Source organism: Meleagris gallopavo, chromosome 28 (genome assembly GCF_000146605.3).
Source record: "Meleagris gallopavo isolate NT-WF06-2002-E0010 breed Aviagen turkey brand Nicholas breeding stock chromosome 28, Turkey_5.1, whole genome shotgun sequence".
In the NCBI taxonomy this organism is placed as follows: domain Eukaryota; kingdom Metazoa; phylum Chordata; class Aves; order Galliformes; family Phasianidae; genus Meleagris; species Meleagris gallopavo.
Window position 1 is genome coordinate 4,707,069 of NC_015038.2, and position 14,746 is coordinate 4,721,814.

At 58.6% G+C, this 14,746-nt stretch overlaps 2 protein-coding genes across 2 annotated transcripts; one reads left to right on the forward strand and one right to left on the reverse strand.

Annotated features, from left to right (window-relative positions):
- Positions 1 to 5: 5 nt before the first annotated feature.
- Positions 6 to 3,603, forward strand: PRICKLE4 (prickle planar cell polarity protein 4; the record flags this gene model as incomplete). Its single annotated transcript, XM_010724424.2, has 7 exons — positions 6 to 137; positions 228 to 335; positions 418 to 555; positions 630 to 830; positions 1,049 to 1,235; positions 1,311 to 1,625; positions 1,875 to 3,603. Coding segments are annotated over 7 exons (1,557 nt in total), but the record flags the coding sequence as incomplete, so codon positions are not given.
- On the reverse strand, positions 3,215 to 14,731 carry LOC104909359 (periphilin-1-like). The gene is made up of 13 exons (XM_010724401.2): positions 14,492 to 14,731; positions 14,091 to 14,204; positions 12,683 to 12,817; positions 7,387 to 7,503; positions 6,988 to 7,101; positions 6,638 to 6,775; positions 6,365 to 6,444; positions 5,911 to 6,032; positions 5,659 to 5,792; positions 5,438 to 5,560; positions 5,040 to 5,153; positions 3,993 to 4,100; positions 3,215 to 3,750 (listed from the first exon to the last, which is right to left on the reverse strand). The coding sequence occupies exons 1-13, from the start codon at positions 14,624 to 14,626 to the stop codon at positions 3,568 to 3,570; spliced, it is 1,617 nt and encodes a 538-aa protein (XP_010722703.2). The 5' UTR covers positions 14,627 to 14,731; the 3' UTR covers positions 3,215 to 3,567.
- Between the last annotated feature and the right edge of the window lie 15 nt (positions 14,732 to 14,746).

A 14,746-nucleotide genomic window follows, 5' to 3' on the forward strand; every position in this document is an offset into this window, starting at 1 on the left:
GTCCCGCATGGCCGCAGCGAGACGAACCCCCCCCGTGCGGCACCGCCACCGCGCTCCCCCCGGCCTCGTCCGACAGCGACTCCGGCTGTGCCCTGGAAGAGTACCCGGAGCCCCCTGCAGAGCCCGCGCCCCCCGAGGTGAGCAGCTCCGACCTCGAGGGGCAGACGCGACTTTAGCTGAAGCGACGGCGCTTCATCCCCTCGGTCACCCGCCTGTGTTTCCCCAAGGTCCCCGCCTGCTTCGAGAGTCGCCCCACGGATCAACCCCGTCCTGCCGACCGGAGCCTGCTCCGTGTCAGAGCCCTCCTGCAGCAGCTGCCGCCTCAGGACTGCGATGTAAGAAACGCAGGCGTCTGTCTGATGCCGCCCTCCCCGCGCTCCGCTGCCGCGGGTCCTTTACCTCCACCTCCCCGTGCAGGAGCGGTACTGCCCCGACCTCGAGGAGGAGGAGAGGAAGCAGCTCAAGGCGTTCAGTGCCCGCCGCCGACGGGACGCGCTGGGCCAGGGGGTGGCAGTGCAGGTGCCGGGCGCCCGCCACGGCTGTCCGTGCAGGAAGGTGAGGCCGCTCCCCAACGGACGGCGCGGAGCCGCCCCCGAAACGCAGCCTGACCCCCACCCCGTGCTTTGCAGTGCGGCAGGAGGCTGAGCAAAGGAGACCCCGGGATTGCGGCGTCACGGCTGGGAGAGCAGCTCTGGCACCCGCCCTGCTTCTGCTGCCACGTCTGCCACCAGCCCCTAGTGGACCTCATCTACTTCCAGCAGGATGGAAGGATCTACTGCGGTCGGCACCACGCTGAGCTCTTCCGGCCTCGCTGTGCCTCCTGTGACCAGGTGGGCACCGGGCAAGGAGGTGCTTTGGGCTCCGTTGTGCTGTCGTTGGGTGCTCCTGTGCTCTGCTGGCAGCTGCAGATGCAGCAGGACGGGCCAGAGGAGCTCCCTTCCTGCACCCCAGGGATCCCCATGCCCACCCCAAAGCACAAAAAAACATGTTCTGGGCGGTGTAGTCTGTGGCTGGGTGCTTACTGGACAGTTTGTTTGTTCCGTTCCAGCTGATCTTCTTGGAAGAGTGCATCGAGGCTGAGGGCCGGCGCTGGCACCCGGAGCACTTCTGCTGCCTGGAGTGCGACGCACCGCTGTGCGGGCAGCGCTACGTGATGCGGAGCGGCAGGCCCTGCTGCCGCAGCTGCTTCGACAGCCTCTTTGCTGAGCCGTGCCAGGCCTGCGGGGAGCCCATCGGTACGGCTGTGCTGCCGGAGGGACAGGTGGGCTGTGGGAGGCCCACCCCCCCCTTAACCTGTGATCCCCTCGTAGGTGTTGACAGTGAAGAGGCCACACACCAGGGTCTGCACTGGCACGCCTGCGCCGCCTGCTTCTGCTGCAGTCTCTGCCGAAAGCCGCTGCGTGGGCAGCCCCTCACCGCCCGCTGCGGGCGGCTCTTCTGCTCCGAGAGCTGCAGTCTGGGCCGGGATGTGTCCTCTGCTGCCTCCACCACCTCCGATTCCTCTGACTCGGCCTTTGTCTCCGCACCGTCCCCTGACTCGACGCCCATCTCTAGAGCCAGCCATGCCACCAGGGCTGGGAGCACTGCGGCAGCTGGGGGCTGCAGACAGCGGGTGGAAGGGGCTGGTAGGGGACCTGAGTGCTCCACTTGCAAGGGATTGGGAGGGAAATGGAAGCAAATTCAGGCTCTGGGTACTTCACTGGGGGTACAGCACATGTATGCAGCCCAACTCAGGGCTGTAGCAGCAGCTGTGGGCTCCCAGCCCACGTCCCACAGCTGAGGTTTGGTTGGGACAGCCCCTGCTGCATAGGCAACTGAAGCAAGGCAGACTCAGCCTTCTTCTCCCTCACTCTTCATTGCTTTCTTTCTTCCAGAGATGCTACCGGATCAGGCCTCTACACATCCTGCGTTCAGGAGCCCAGAGCACCACGGAACAGCTGTGGAGAGGAGCAAGGGTTCTGTGTGCACAGGGATGCTGGGATCGTCAGCCAGCCACTCCTCCAACCTTCAACCCTGCACAGAGGGTCCCTGCAGGCTTCTGGGAGGTCCTGAACCCCGAATACCGGCAGGGGATGGAAACCCACACTTCCAAGTGGGTCTGCCCCCTGCCCGACCCAGCCCACATCTGGAGGACATTGACCCACAGGATATCATGGAAGAGGATGATTCCTGGTGTCCCACCTGCTCTTCATCCTCAGACTCTGACTCTGAAGAGGAGGGTTTCTTCTTTGGGAAACCCATCCCCAAGCCCGGGATGAGCTCTGTGGGCAGGGATCCCCAGCGCCTGGAGCGGGCGGAGTGCAGGATGGCAAAGCTGCGGGGCAGCAGCAAGCACTGCAGCGTGTCCTAGCGCAGGGACACTCGGCACGCAGGGGTCCCCAGGTGCTGCAGAGGCTGCGGGGCAAGGTGGCACTTTGCGTGGTATTTAAGCAGAGGGGCAGCAGCTGGGTGCCGAATGCACCGGTGGGGGGGGAGAGTGCCCTTATGGCACTGCCATCCTGCCAGCACTTGCAGTGGTCTCAATGCATTCCAAAGACCTTTTAGACACAGCCCAAGGCAGAGGTGGTGGGGGGGAGGGAGAAGCTGCTGGGATCTTTCAGCAGCAGCTGCTGGCAAAGCACAGCCTGCAATTCCTGCTGGCCTCTCCCTCAATTAGGAACAGGTAAAGTGAGCAGGGAGCAGAGAACAAGCAGCCCGCACTGGGGTATGGTCTCTGCTGTCTCAGACAAGCCCAAAGCCCCAGAGAGCAGCTGCGGTCTGGGGAGGGGCAGCCAAGGATGTAGGACATGGGCAGACACCTGCATAGCACCTGCTGCAGGGATTCCTGCCCAGACTGGCCACGAGAGATCCGGCCACCAAGGTCAGATCCAGATGCCAGGTGAGAATTCCTCACCTATAGAGACATCTTGAAGGACAAGAGCTGATGCTGCCCCACGTGGGGCTGCGTCCCCCGCCACTGCAGGGAGGAGACCAGCGGGGCAGCTCTGCCACCATGATGGACAGTGCTCCAATAAAGCTCGGCTGAGACCTGTATACAGAAGAGCCAACCAGGCCTGGCCTGTTTCTCTCCAGCGCGGGTTTGCAGCAGCATTAACTGTGCTGCTGGAGAACCGTTTTTGATGGGAGCTGTGGAGCCCCAGGGAAGGACTGTGGGACCCCTCCCTGTGCATGCTGCCCCAGCAGAACAGGAATGGAGCAAAGGCTACACCAGGGCTGCGGAAATAACTCCTTTTTATTTATGAAAACAAGAACAAGCCATGAATTTTAAGAGAACATGTATTAAAAACAGGAACAGAATAAAGAGAAGGGGAGGTCCCTCCCCACACTCGCTCTCCCTCCCCCCTCCCCCCTCCCTCCAATAAAACAATCTCTTTCTGTCACTAAAATACAGGCTTACATATGAATCCTATCTTGCCCACAGTCCCTAGTTATGGCCTACAACATCAGACCCAACCACCCTCCAAACTAAGCCCCCTCCAACCAACCCCCATCTCCAAGAGGGACCGCAGCAGCACATCCCTACAGCCCCGGTGCAGGCTGTGCCAGCACAGCCCCACAGCTCCCCGCTCAGCAGCTGGGGTGCGTCGCATCGTACTGCTGGATGAAGTCCTCCATCTCATCCAGGAGGCGGTTGCGGAGGTCGCACAGGTTGGCTCTCAGTGCCTTCATCAGCATCGCCTCCATGGAGGGCTCCTTCTGCAGCAGCAGCGAGGACACCAGGGCAAAGCTGAGGCAGAAGTCGTGGTACCCCTGCAGGGAGCAGCTTGGCTTCAGCACGAGGCAGCCCAGAACCTCCCTGCCAGCAGCACAAAAGGGACTTTTTCCCCCCGTGTCCCAGAGCTGGCAGCCTCTTCCCACAGCACCTGTGTGCTGAGCTGCCCCAGGGCTCGCCCATCACCCAGCATCGCTTTTTTCCCCCGTGGGTTCTGAAGCTCCTGAGAGTTCTCCTGTCCATGGCCGGTCCCACACGCCCTCGCCTGTGCCGGACTCACCTGCTCGATGCTCTCCTTCTTGGTGAGGATGGCAGCAGAGCGCAGGTCTGTGCTGGTGGGGGAAAGTGCGGAGCGCAGGGGGCGGGGTGAGCTCTGGAAGCCTGCAGCCTGGGCAGTGGAAGAAGCGAGGTGAGGGTGGATGCTTTGAAGGCCTGGCCTTCTCCAATTTATCAGCCTCTCCTGAAGAGCCAGCACCAGGGTTGCTGTGGGCTCCGCATCCAAACAAAGCAAGGCTTTAACCCCAGGACGTAATCCTGCGACTGGGGAGGCCGGAGAGGAACTCCCCCCAAGGCTCCTGGCTTAGATTAATGTTCCTGGGCTTCCCTGCAGGCGCTTCCCAGAGACACGCGAGCACCATTCTTGCACAGTGCACAGGGCAGGGCTCTGTCCAAGCCCAAGGAGGCTGCCCGGTCCTGGCTGGTGCTGCTGCCTCAGTGCAGACACTGGAGCTGGCCTTGCAGGGCTGTGTGCTGCTGGGCTCTGCGGTAACTTCCAGCGGGATCTGTGAGTTTTCAGATTGGCGAAGGCCACAAAGAAGCGGTGGGAAGGCACCCAGGGGACGAAGGCAGAGGCTGGGTGAGAACAGTGGGAGCCAGCGCTGCAGGCTAATGCTACTGCCTTCAGGAAGGGAAACCTCAGGCACTCTTCTCCCAGGAAGAAAAACCACAGAGTAGTGCAGCCACAGGCTCAAACCCACCCCATCCCAGGCAGCCGCTGCCTCCACTGCACCAGCAACACGTGGCAGATGCTGCCACGCTTGAGAGCTCAGCATGTACCTCCAAAATGGGGCCAGCACTGACAACCTCAGCAGCCTACATAGATAATGGACTGTGCAGATACAGCTCAGCACTTCCACTAGCCTCAGGGTCGCTTTGGCTGTATGGCTTTATCAGTGCAAAGCACTACAGATGCGTTTCAGAGTCCACGGAGAGGCATTTTGATACACCCCGGGCAAAGGGAAGAATGAGGTTCGTGGAGGGGACCGCAAAATCCCACCTCCCTGGTGGCATGACATTTAGGCAGAGAGACAGATGCATGAGCGCATACCAGCTCCAAGCCTTCCTCCTCGCTGGTGCTGGTTGTCTCCGAGGAGACCGGCTCCAACTCCAGGGCAGAGAGCTGCTGGTTGCCTGCAGCTCCCTCTCCTCCTTCAGGCCCAACCTGCAGACACGCAATAGCATGAGGCAGGGATGTTCATCTGTCCAGGAGAAAAGAGCTGGGAGACAGGACAGGCAGAGTGCTGAAACCCAAAGGAAACCGGGGGATGTGCAGCCCAAGAGAAAAGTCAGGAAAACATCCCGCTTCCATTTCTGTCCAAGAGATACCGAGGTGAAGAGTGCAAGAGAGAAGCAAGGTGTGACACAGGTCGAAGGGATCCCCTGAGCTGGGCAGCTCCCGGGGTGAAAGTCTCTCAGTATGCACTCGGGAAAGAGGTGCACACATACTGGCTTTGCTCCTGCCGCTGGCTTCTGCTCCGCTGCCTGGGGGTCAGTGCCCGGGCTCTTCTCTGAGCTCTTCTCTGCACGCCTGGGCCGTTCCAGTGCCTCACTGCTTGCCACCCGCTGGCCCTGGGAGAAATCCTGCTGGTCAAGGCCATGGCAGCACCGAGGGATCCACGTGGCCATGAAACTGGAGTCACCACCATGTACTTGGGGTAAAAACCTACCTCATCCACCTGCTGCGCGCTTTGCAGACTGTTTTTGCAGGCAGCAGGTGACTGGGGAGCAGCGAGATGCTCTCTGAGCCCCAGCTGGCTCTCTGGGGAGCAGGACTGAGAGGGCTTGGAGGATGGATGGTACCCTGCGGAAACACAACGGCTCTTAATACACAAAGTGCCAACCCTCCCCATGCAGACGCTGCTGGCTGCACACACCACAGAGGGGTCCTGGGCGGCAGCCAGCGCTGCAGCAGCACCAACCTTGGGAGCTGTGGGGAGAACAGCTGTTGTCTGCTGTCTCCTGCTGGATGGGCCGAAGGAGTCGGCAGCGTCTCCGGCGTGGGCCACAATGGCGCTGGGGTGAGCAGTTGTCTTCTTGCTCCCTACAGGAGCAAAGGCACCCCAAGGGAAATTCAGGCTGGCGAGGATCTCTGGCACAACCTCCCACCTTCAGCAGGGTCAGCTTCAACACTGCACTGCCCTGGAGCACCGTTTAACCCACTGCACTCGCCTGCTGCCCGCAGCCAACTGCTCTGTGCCACAGCTGAGCCTGAGCCTAGATCTGTTTGCACAGCTCCCCCACCACTCGAGATCCCAGAGGGGACCACCACTCCTCAGCCAACCCACGCAAGCTATGCTCAGCCCAGACCCACAGCAGGATGTAGAAGACAACCCCTTTCCAGCCCATTGTCCCAGCCTCAGTGCAGGCACCCACCGAGGGAATCCAGCAGGACGCTGCTCCTGGCTGGGGAACTCAGGCTGGGCAAAGAAGTCCCGGTGACGCAGCTGTGGTATCTGAGGAGAGCAGTGGTTTACACACTGAGCAAGTAAGGAGACACACCGGCTGGCACAAGCAATGTAGTTTGCCATCCTCATCACAGGGCAGCAAACTGCCCTTTTGCCCTCTGCCCATCCCTGCAGTCACGACCACCGCTATCCCTCCCCAGACCACCTCCCTCACCGGCTGCAAGTCCATGACAAACATTACCTCATGGCTCTGATGGTCCTCTCTGTACATCCAGGGAGGTGGTGGCACATCACGGTTCTGGGGGGCCCATCTCCAATTCTCCTCGTACTGGTGGATGTTAGCAGGGCCAGGGAAAGGCCTGGGCTGCCTGGCACCGGGCTGCCAAAGCAAACCACTGCAGGTGAGGCCAGCAGCTGATTTGGAGCAGCCACGCATCCTGCAGGCTTCCAGGGGGGAAATTGGTTGTGCTCTGGGTTCCCAACTCTCCTCCTCCCAGGGGAGTCCCACCCTTTGGACAACCCAAATTTGGAGGAGAACCCCAACAGCTCTGCCCACCCCATACTGCCCAGCTGCTCACCCCCATCTCTTACCAGACGCATTCTTCCCCCAGCTCTTCGGTGCTGCTGCTCCCATGGAGGATTGCGCCAGGCATCCCGGGGGCCATGAGCACGTGGAGGCGATGGCCCAGCCTGACGCAGATAGGGCTGCAGAGGGGACACGGGGAGAGAAAAGCAGGATGAGAGCCTCCCCACTGCTGCTGGCTCCCTCTCCTTTACCAGGAGGATGTCATGCAGGGACGGGGAGACCAAAACCCTCCCATTTGTAGTCACAGACAATTCTCGGCCTTCCCAACTCTCTCCTGTACCACAGGGATGCTCTCCCAGCTACTCTACATCCCAAAGGATGGAGCAGTGGATACCCATCCTCACTGCCCCACACGAGTCCCACGGAGCTCCCGTGCTCCCAGCCACATCCACAGTCCCACCTACCCCCCAGCTAAAGGCCCGGGGCCCTCTCCTGCAGAACTGCTTCGAGGACATCTTGCCAAAGCGTTGCTCCAGCCTTGATCCCTGTGGGGAGGAGGTCCTCAGCGAGTCCTCATTGGGCTGCAAAGCAAGAGGTGTAGGTGAGTACATCCCGCATGATGGGCAGTACCTTCTGTTTGGAGTCAGCTTCCCAGTGGTGCCACCCACAGCTGTGCCTGCTCTGCTGAGCTCCGAGCCCTTGGGCCCCCTGAAGCACAACACGGTACTGCCAGCAGTGAAGGCAGTGCAGAACTGCTCCCCATCCCTGGAGGGGACAAGGTTCCCCACACCGCTGATGCTGTTCCCTCACACCGCACACATCCGCTGCCGGGTCTCCTCACCCATCCCAGATCTCCACCTGCTCACAGCGATGCTTCCGTTGCCCAGTGCACCCTGCACAGGTCACAGCGCCCAGCAGCACCACCCCACTATTGTTCCTGTTGTGTTGGCTCACAGCACCAGGGCACTTCACGGACTGCCTGGGATTGCATTGGTGACCTCCCCCCACAGTGGCTGCAGGGCTCAGTGCTTATTGCACAGTACACCAGCAGGGCAAGCAGGGCTGGCTCTGCCCTGACATCGCCAACCTGGAGACAGCGGGCTCCTGGAGCAGCCAGGGCAGGCAGGCATCGTCAGCATCCTACCAGGAGCCACAGCACGGACACCCACCCTTGTACCACTGAGCAGCAGGGACCGAGCTACAGGACAGCAAGGAGTGCAATAGCAAGAACATACACACTTTTACCCCCCAGACTGGGGTTTTACCTGGCATGTCAGTCCCAGGGGCCCTTGCAGGGGGCTCACCTGCTGCCAGAGACCCAGCACCAGCAAGTGTGGGATGCAGTGGGGACGGAACCTCCTCCACGCACAGGGCAGATAGCACCACCTCTGTTTGCTGAATGCAGCCCAACAGGAAGCAGTGGCTATCAGCAGCTGGGTGTTAATGCCCCCCCGGCCAGCTACCTTTGTACCCCTCCTGCCCGCTTATTTGCTGCAAGGCGCCAAAAACCAAGCTGCAACACCTTCCAGGAGTCTTTACTTTTTACAGAGCACCTCCTGACATTGGCCACAGCTGCTGGGAACATCCATCAATGAGAGGGGCACAGAGCGTGGCTGGCAGCTGTGGAATATGGCCCAAGCACAGCCTGCTGAAGCAGGGGAGAGGTTGGGTAAGACCAGAGAACAGGACGTGGCACAGGTCCGGTAGCCGGCCTCTGTTTGATAATGAGAGCTGCCCCGAGTTGGGCAGGCTGGATAAGGCCACAGCTATGCCTCTGTCACTCCACCTGCCCTATCTAGACTTAACAACACGCAGACCAGCACTCATGTCAAGAGCCTGAGCTGTGACTGGAATCTGTCGAGGAAAAGGGAGAATAACACCTATGGCAGACAAAGAAAACATAAAAGTAAGAGAAATGAGGTCTTAAGGAATCAATGGAAGATTCTCTTCCATTTTTCTTGACAAGTCATACGTTTTCTATACCCATGTTTATTTCTTACTTTGCAAAACTTGTGACTCAGTACTTTCTTGCTTATCATGGGAAAGCACGTGAGAAAAGGGGATCCAGTAAGGATGCTGAGGACATCCTCTGGGGTTCCTCTCAGCCAGCCTGAGACCTGCCCAGCATGCAACCCCTGGATTCAGACCTGCAACCGCTGTGCCAGCAGGACAGGTCATACAGCCTCACCCAACCTAACTGACCTTCCCTGGGATACTGATGTGGTACAGACTGTAACAGCTTGCTCAGAGTACGTTTAGTATATCGTCTGAGTGCAGCTGATTGGTGTCAGTGAAGCGTGCTGCAATCACTGCCTTCCCGCTGCTCGCTTCGGAGCATGACTGCAGCCCCCCCTTATCTCGTAAGAGCTGTGCACACCCGAAACGGCACCTCTTCTCCAACTGGTCTCCAATAAACAGAAACTGACAATTTCTTCTCCCTAGTCACTCTTTTCTTTAAACAACCTTTGTTTAAAGCACAGTTTAATGCAAAGCCTGCAAACTCACTGCGCCATGCCAGTCACTCCATCAGCCCCACAACAGCCCTCACTGCTGCCTCATTCCCACCTCTGGAGGCTCCTGCAGGGATGGTCGCTCAGGCAGAGAGAAGCACATCTCCTGGGCGCAGAGCCCGCATCCCAGGCCGTGACACTGCCTCAATCCGTCGCTGCCACAAGTTCCCCAGGATGCTCCCAGCTTTGTGCCAGGGGCATTTTGGGGAGCAGCGCACCCCAGCAGCACGGCTGCTCTGGCACAGCCCAAGGAGCTGAGAGGGAAGGCTGAGAGGAGCGTCTGGTCGCTGTGGTGGCCCTGGCAGGACAGCACTCAGCACAAAGGGGTGCTGCCCTCACACCCACCCATGCAGATGGCAGAAGCTGAGGAGCAGAGAGCTCCGCTCCTCAGGCAGGGCTGGCTCAGCCGCGCTGGGACAGCCAGGAAACTGCAGTTCAGCGCTGCTGGGTTGGCCAAGAGCTGCCTGGGGACCACGGGCTGCCAAAGCCGTCAGTGTCTGCTCACCTTCTAAGACCACAGCTGGCTCCATCTCCTGCCTGCGGCGCTGCAAACCCGTCGCTCAGCCCAGGGCTGCTCGGAAGCTTTGCCCATGGCGCTGCTGGCGGCCCAGCACACCCTCTGCTGGTGCAGCCACGCACACAGCGTCTCCTCTCTGCCCGCGTTTCCATTGGAGCCACATTCCCATTTCCTTAGCTCTGGCCAGCCAGATATGTCAGTGCTCGGGGCAGGCATCTCGCCCGGCCACCTAACGAGATTTCATTTTCCTGCTGCTTAATGAACATCTGCTTTCTTTCACGTCTGAAAGCTGAGGGGTATGGATGGTGGTTGGCAATGCACTGATAACAAGTGGTCCAAACTGGCCTGTCCTGCAATGCAAACTCCCTCCTTATTCCAGAGAGTAAAACAGAGTTTGTGACCTTTCAGTAATGCGGGAGGGAGATAAGGGAAAGCAGTGAGACCAAGCTTGAGCTCCCCAGTGCCAAACATTAGCAAGGGAGGAGATGAAAAGGAAAACTCCACGTCTGAAGCAGAGTCAAACCTTAAAAGGTGCCACATGAGCAGTGCTGCCAACACTGATGGGGCAGCTCATGGCCCATCGCAGCTGGCTGCTCCCCAGTGCTGCTCCCATCGGGCAGATAACACGCAGCTTTCCAGCTGGTCGGTTAATTGCAGCCTCTAATAGTTATAAATCAATTAACTAACTGGGCAGATCAATTAGCTCTTTGCGACTTGGGAAACGAATACAACAGCATGGACAAATGTGTCCCCAGCCCAGGTGGCCACTGAGGCAGCACATTACCTTGCAAGGGGAGCACCAGCAGCTATGGCGGCTCCTTGGCTGCTGTTACCTACAGACCCACATCCTCCTCCTGACCACCCAGACATCCACAGACAAATTGAGGAGCTCCCAGGGACGTGGGGACAGTGCCAATTATCTGTAGTATTTACTCCTTGTACAGTAAGGTTATAACATACAGCAGTTACAGAATTCCTGGTGTAAAAGTCCAGGACCGCATTTTGTGGGGCTTAGCAGACAGGTGACTCTACAAAGTATCATGAGATCTGCCTGAATGCAGACAGCAACACAAATCCTGCAGAACATCAGCAGGAAAAGCAGAAGTGACCATCACTGGAGAACAGTTTGGGCTAGACCCAAATTTGAAAGCTTTGCTGTCCCTGGGGAGAGCAGCACAGCATCTCCTGATGAACAGCGCCCATCAGCTGCATGGCTGTGTGCGCGCCCTGCAGCAGGGACAGCACAAACCTCTGCAAGTGCCCCGGTGGTGCAAAAGTGCCCTGCAGAGCTGGCAGGGAACAAAGCTTCCACACACAAAAAAGCAGTGAAGGCTGAAGGGGATAAGGCAGAAGTGAGAATTGCCACAGCTCCTCAAAGTGGAGCAGAAGAGCAAGAAGGAGCCAAAAGAAGCAGCGAGTGACCAGCTATGCTGCAGAGCCAGAGCCGAGCAAAAAGCTCATGCTCAGGGCTATGCCCAACTATTGCAAAAGCTCGGGGCTCACCAGCATTGCTGCTGTCCTGCGGGTGCTGCGTGCAGGCAGCCAAGAGCTGGGCGGTTCAGCAAAGCAAACACAGAATTGTATGAAGCTTCAGGCACGTGCAGGGTGGGACAGAGAGAACGGAAAAGAGGTTTTCCAAACAACTCTGCTGAAACGCCAGCCTGCCCACGTGTACCACCACTGTTTACACAGCGACGCCTTTTGGATCGGAGCAGTGTGGCTTACAAACAGCCCAGTTCTGGCAGCCCTGCCTGGAAAATTCACTCAGGCACAGGCAACGTCCCAGCCAGCGTTTCAGGCATTCCCTCACTTTCTATGCATTTCTCTCTTATCTCACGTCCTGCAAGCAGCAAGCCTCAAGCAGCAGCACAGCTGCCCTTATCACCCGCTACGAAACATTGTTCCCAGGCACAGAAATCTTCCAGGCCAACCAGTGCTGCCTTGGCCAGGAGCTGACGGCGCTCACCGGGCGGTCAGTTTCCGCATAGGGAAGCTCATGGCCAGAGACATCCCAGGCTTTTGCTTCCTGCCACCGAACGCTGCATGGGCAGCTTGCCAGGCCTGGGCTGGATGTGCCTGCTCGCCAGCCAGCGTTCACCACGTGTTTGCTGGCCATGAGCTTGAGCAAGGCTTTTCCCTTAGTGACAGAAGCAGCCAGAAACGGGACCAGCTTAGAACTGGAAAAAAAAATACAGAAAAGAAAGCTCTGCTGGCCCAGGAGCCACCAACCTGGGAATGCAGCATGGCCTTGAGGAGCATTCTTGAGCTGTTCACAGGAGAAACTCAGACACCTGGAGAGATTCTCGGGAAGCACAGAACAAAGAAACTACAAAAAAGGTCCTACTGCCTGGGAAAGCACAAGTCAGATTGGGAAACTGAAAACCGGCACGGGAAAACCAAAGTCTGCAACAGGAACTGGCCTCTCCACGTGGCAGTGCTTTCCAGCTGGGCCAAAAGATTGAAAGACAACTCAGCATCTACCCAAAAGAGAGCATCTCAGAGAGAGATGCCCCACAAGAACTTCTCCATGTGATACGTCCCAACGGATGGATCCACAGATACAAGGCAGGCTCTCCACTCGATGATGTGCCGCATCCGCAACAGCAGCCTTCAGCATCTGCCCCCACTAACAGCACAGCAGAGAAATGTGACCCTGTCTGCCACCCTCATCACACCGCCATCGCTCCTCACCCCACCTCTGCTCACCGACTGCAAGTCCTTGACAAACATTACCTCACGGCTCTGCTGGTCCTCTCTGTAGTCTGAGGGATGTGGTGGCACATCACGGTCTCGGGGTGCCCCTCTCCAATTCTCATTGTGGAGGATGTCAGCAGGGCCAGGGAAAGGCCTGGGCTGCCTGGGACTGGGCTGCCAAAGCAAACCGCCGCAGGTGAGGACAGCAGCTCATTTATCATAGAATAATAGAATCACAAGGTTGGAAAGGACCTGCAAGATCATCTACTCCAACCACCCTCCCGTCACCACTGCTACCACAGGCACTAAACCAGATCTTGCAGCTCCTCATCCAGATGCCTCTTGAGCACTGCCAGGGACAGCAACTCCACCACCTCCCTGGGCAGCCATTCCAGTGCCTGTCCCCTGTCTGAGAGAAAAAGCTTTTCCTCACGTCTAATCTAAACCCCCTCTAGTACAACTTGTGGCCATTTCCCCAGGTCCTGTTTGTTGCCTGGGAGAAGAGGCCAAACCCCTCCTCATCACAACCTCCCTTCAGGAAGTTGCAGAGTGCAATGAGGTCTCTCCCGAGCCTCCTCTTCTCCACACAAACAATCCCAGCTCCCTCAGCTGCTCCTCATAAGAACTGTGCTCCAGACCCCCCACCAGTTTCGCTGCCCTCCTCTGGACACGCTTCAGGGCCTCAATGTCTTTCTTGTAGCGAGGGGCCCAAAACTGAACACAGTACTTGAGGTGCAGCCTCACCAGTGCTGATTACAGGGTGATGATCACCTTCCTGCTCCCGCTGGCCACACTATTTCTAATGCAGGGGTTGTTGTGCCCAAAGTGCGCGACCCGGCACTTGGCCTTGTTGAACCTCATCCCATTTACCTCAGCCCAGCGATCCAGCTTATCCAGATCCCTCTAAAGGGCCACTAAAGGGCCTCAGGCAGATCGACACCACTTCCCAACTTGGAGTCATCTGCAAACTTACGCTCCAATCACTTGGAACGAGTTGCCAGCTGGACTTAACTCCATTAACCATTATACGCCAGGCATGGCCCTCCAGCCAGTTCCTTACCCAAAGAATGGTAAGGAACCTGTCCAGGGCACAGGCAGCTAGTTTCCCCAGGAGAATACTGTGACAGACCGTGTCAAAGGCTTTGCTCAAGTCTAGGAAGACTACATCAACAGCCTTTCCCTCGTCTACCAGTCTGGTCACCCAGTGGAAGAAGGACATGAGGTTGGTCAAGCACGACCTGCCTTTTGTGAACCCGTACTGCCTGGGCCTGATCCCCTGGAGCAGCCACGCATCGTGCAGGCTTCCAGGGGGATTCTGGTTGTGCTCTGGGTTCCCAACTCTCCTCCTCCCAGGGGAGTCCCACCCTTTGGACAACCCAAATTTGGAGGAGAACCCCAACAGCTCTGCCCACCCCATACTGCCCAGCTGCTCACCCCCATCTCTTACCAGACGCATTCTTCCCCCAGCTCTTCGGTGCTGCTGCTCCCATGGAGGATTGCGCCAGGCATCCCGGGGGCCATGAGCACGTGGAGGCGATGGCCCAGCCTGACGCAGATAGGGCTGCAGAGGGGACACGGGGAGAGAAAAGCAGGATGAGAGCCTCCCCACTGCTGCTGGCTCCCTCTCCTTTACCAGGAGAATGTCATGCAGGGATGGGGAGACCAAAACCCTCCCATTTGTAGTCACAGACAATTCCTGGCCTTCCCAACTCTCTCCTGTACCACGGGGGTGCTCTCCCACCTGCTCTGTGTCCCAAGGCACGGAGTAGTGGGTCCCCATCCTCGCTGTCCCACACACAAGTCCCACAGAGTTCCCGTGCTCCCAGCCACATCCGCAGCCCCACCTACCTCCCGGCGCGCCCTCCTGCAGAACTGCTTCGAGGACATCTTGCCCAAGCGCTGCTCCATCCCCGGACCCTGCGGGGAGGAGCTCCTCAGCGGACCAGCACTCAGCTGCGAGGAAAGAGGCGTGTGTGAGCGCATCCCGCAGGACGGACATTCCCATCACCCCGAGATCAGCTGCCACCCACAGCCGTCCCTGCTGCGCTCAGCCCCGAGCACTCGGGCCCCCCGAAGCACCGCGCGCCGCCGCCGCCGGCATCA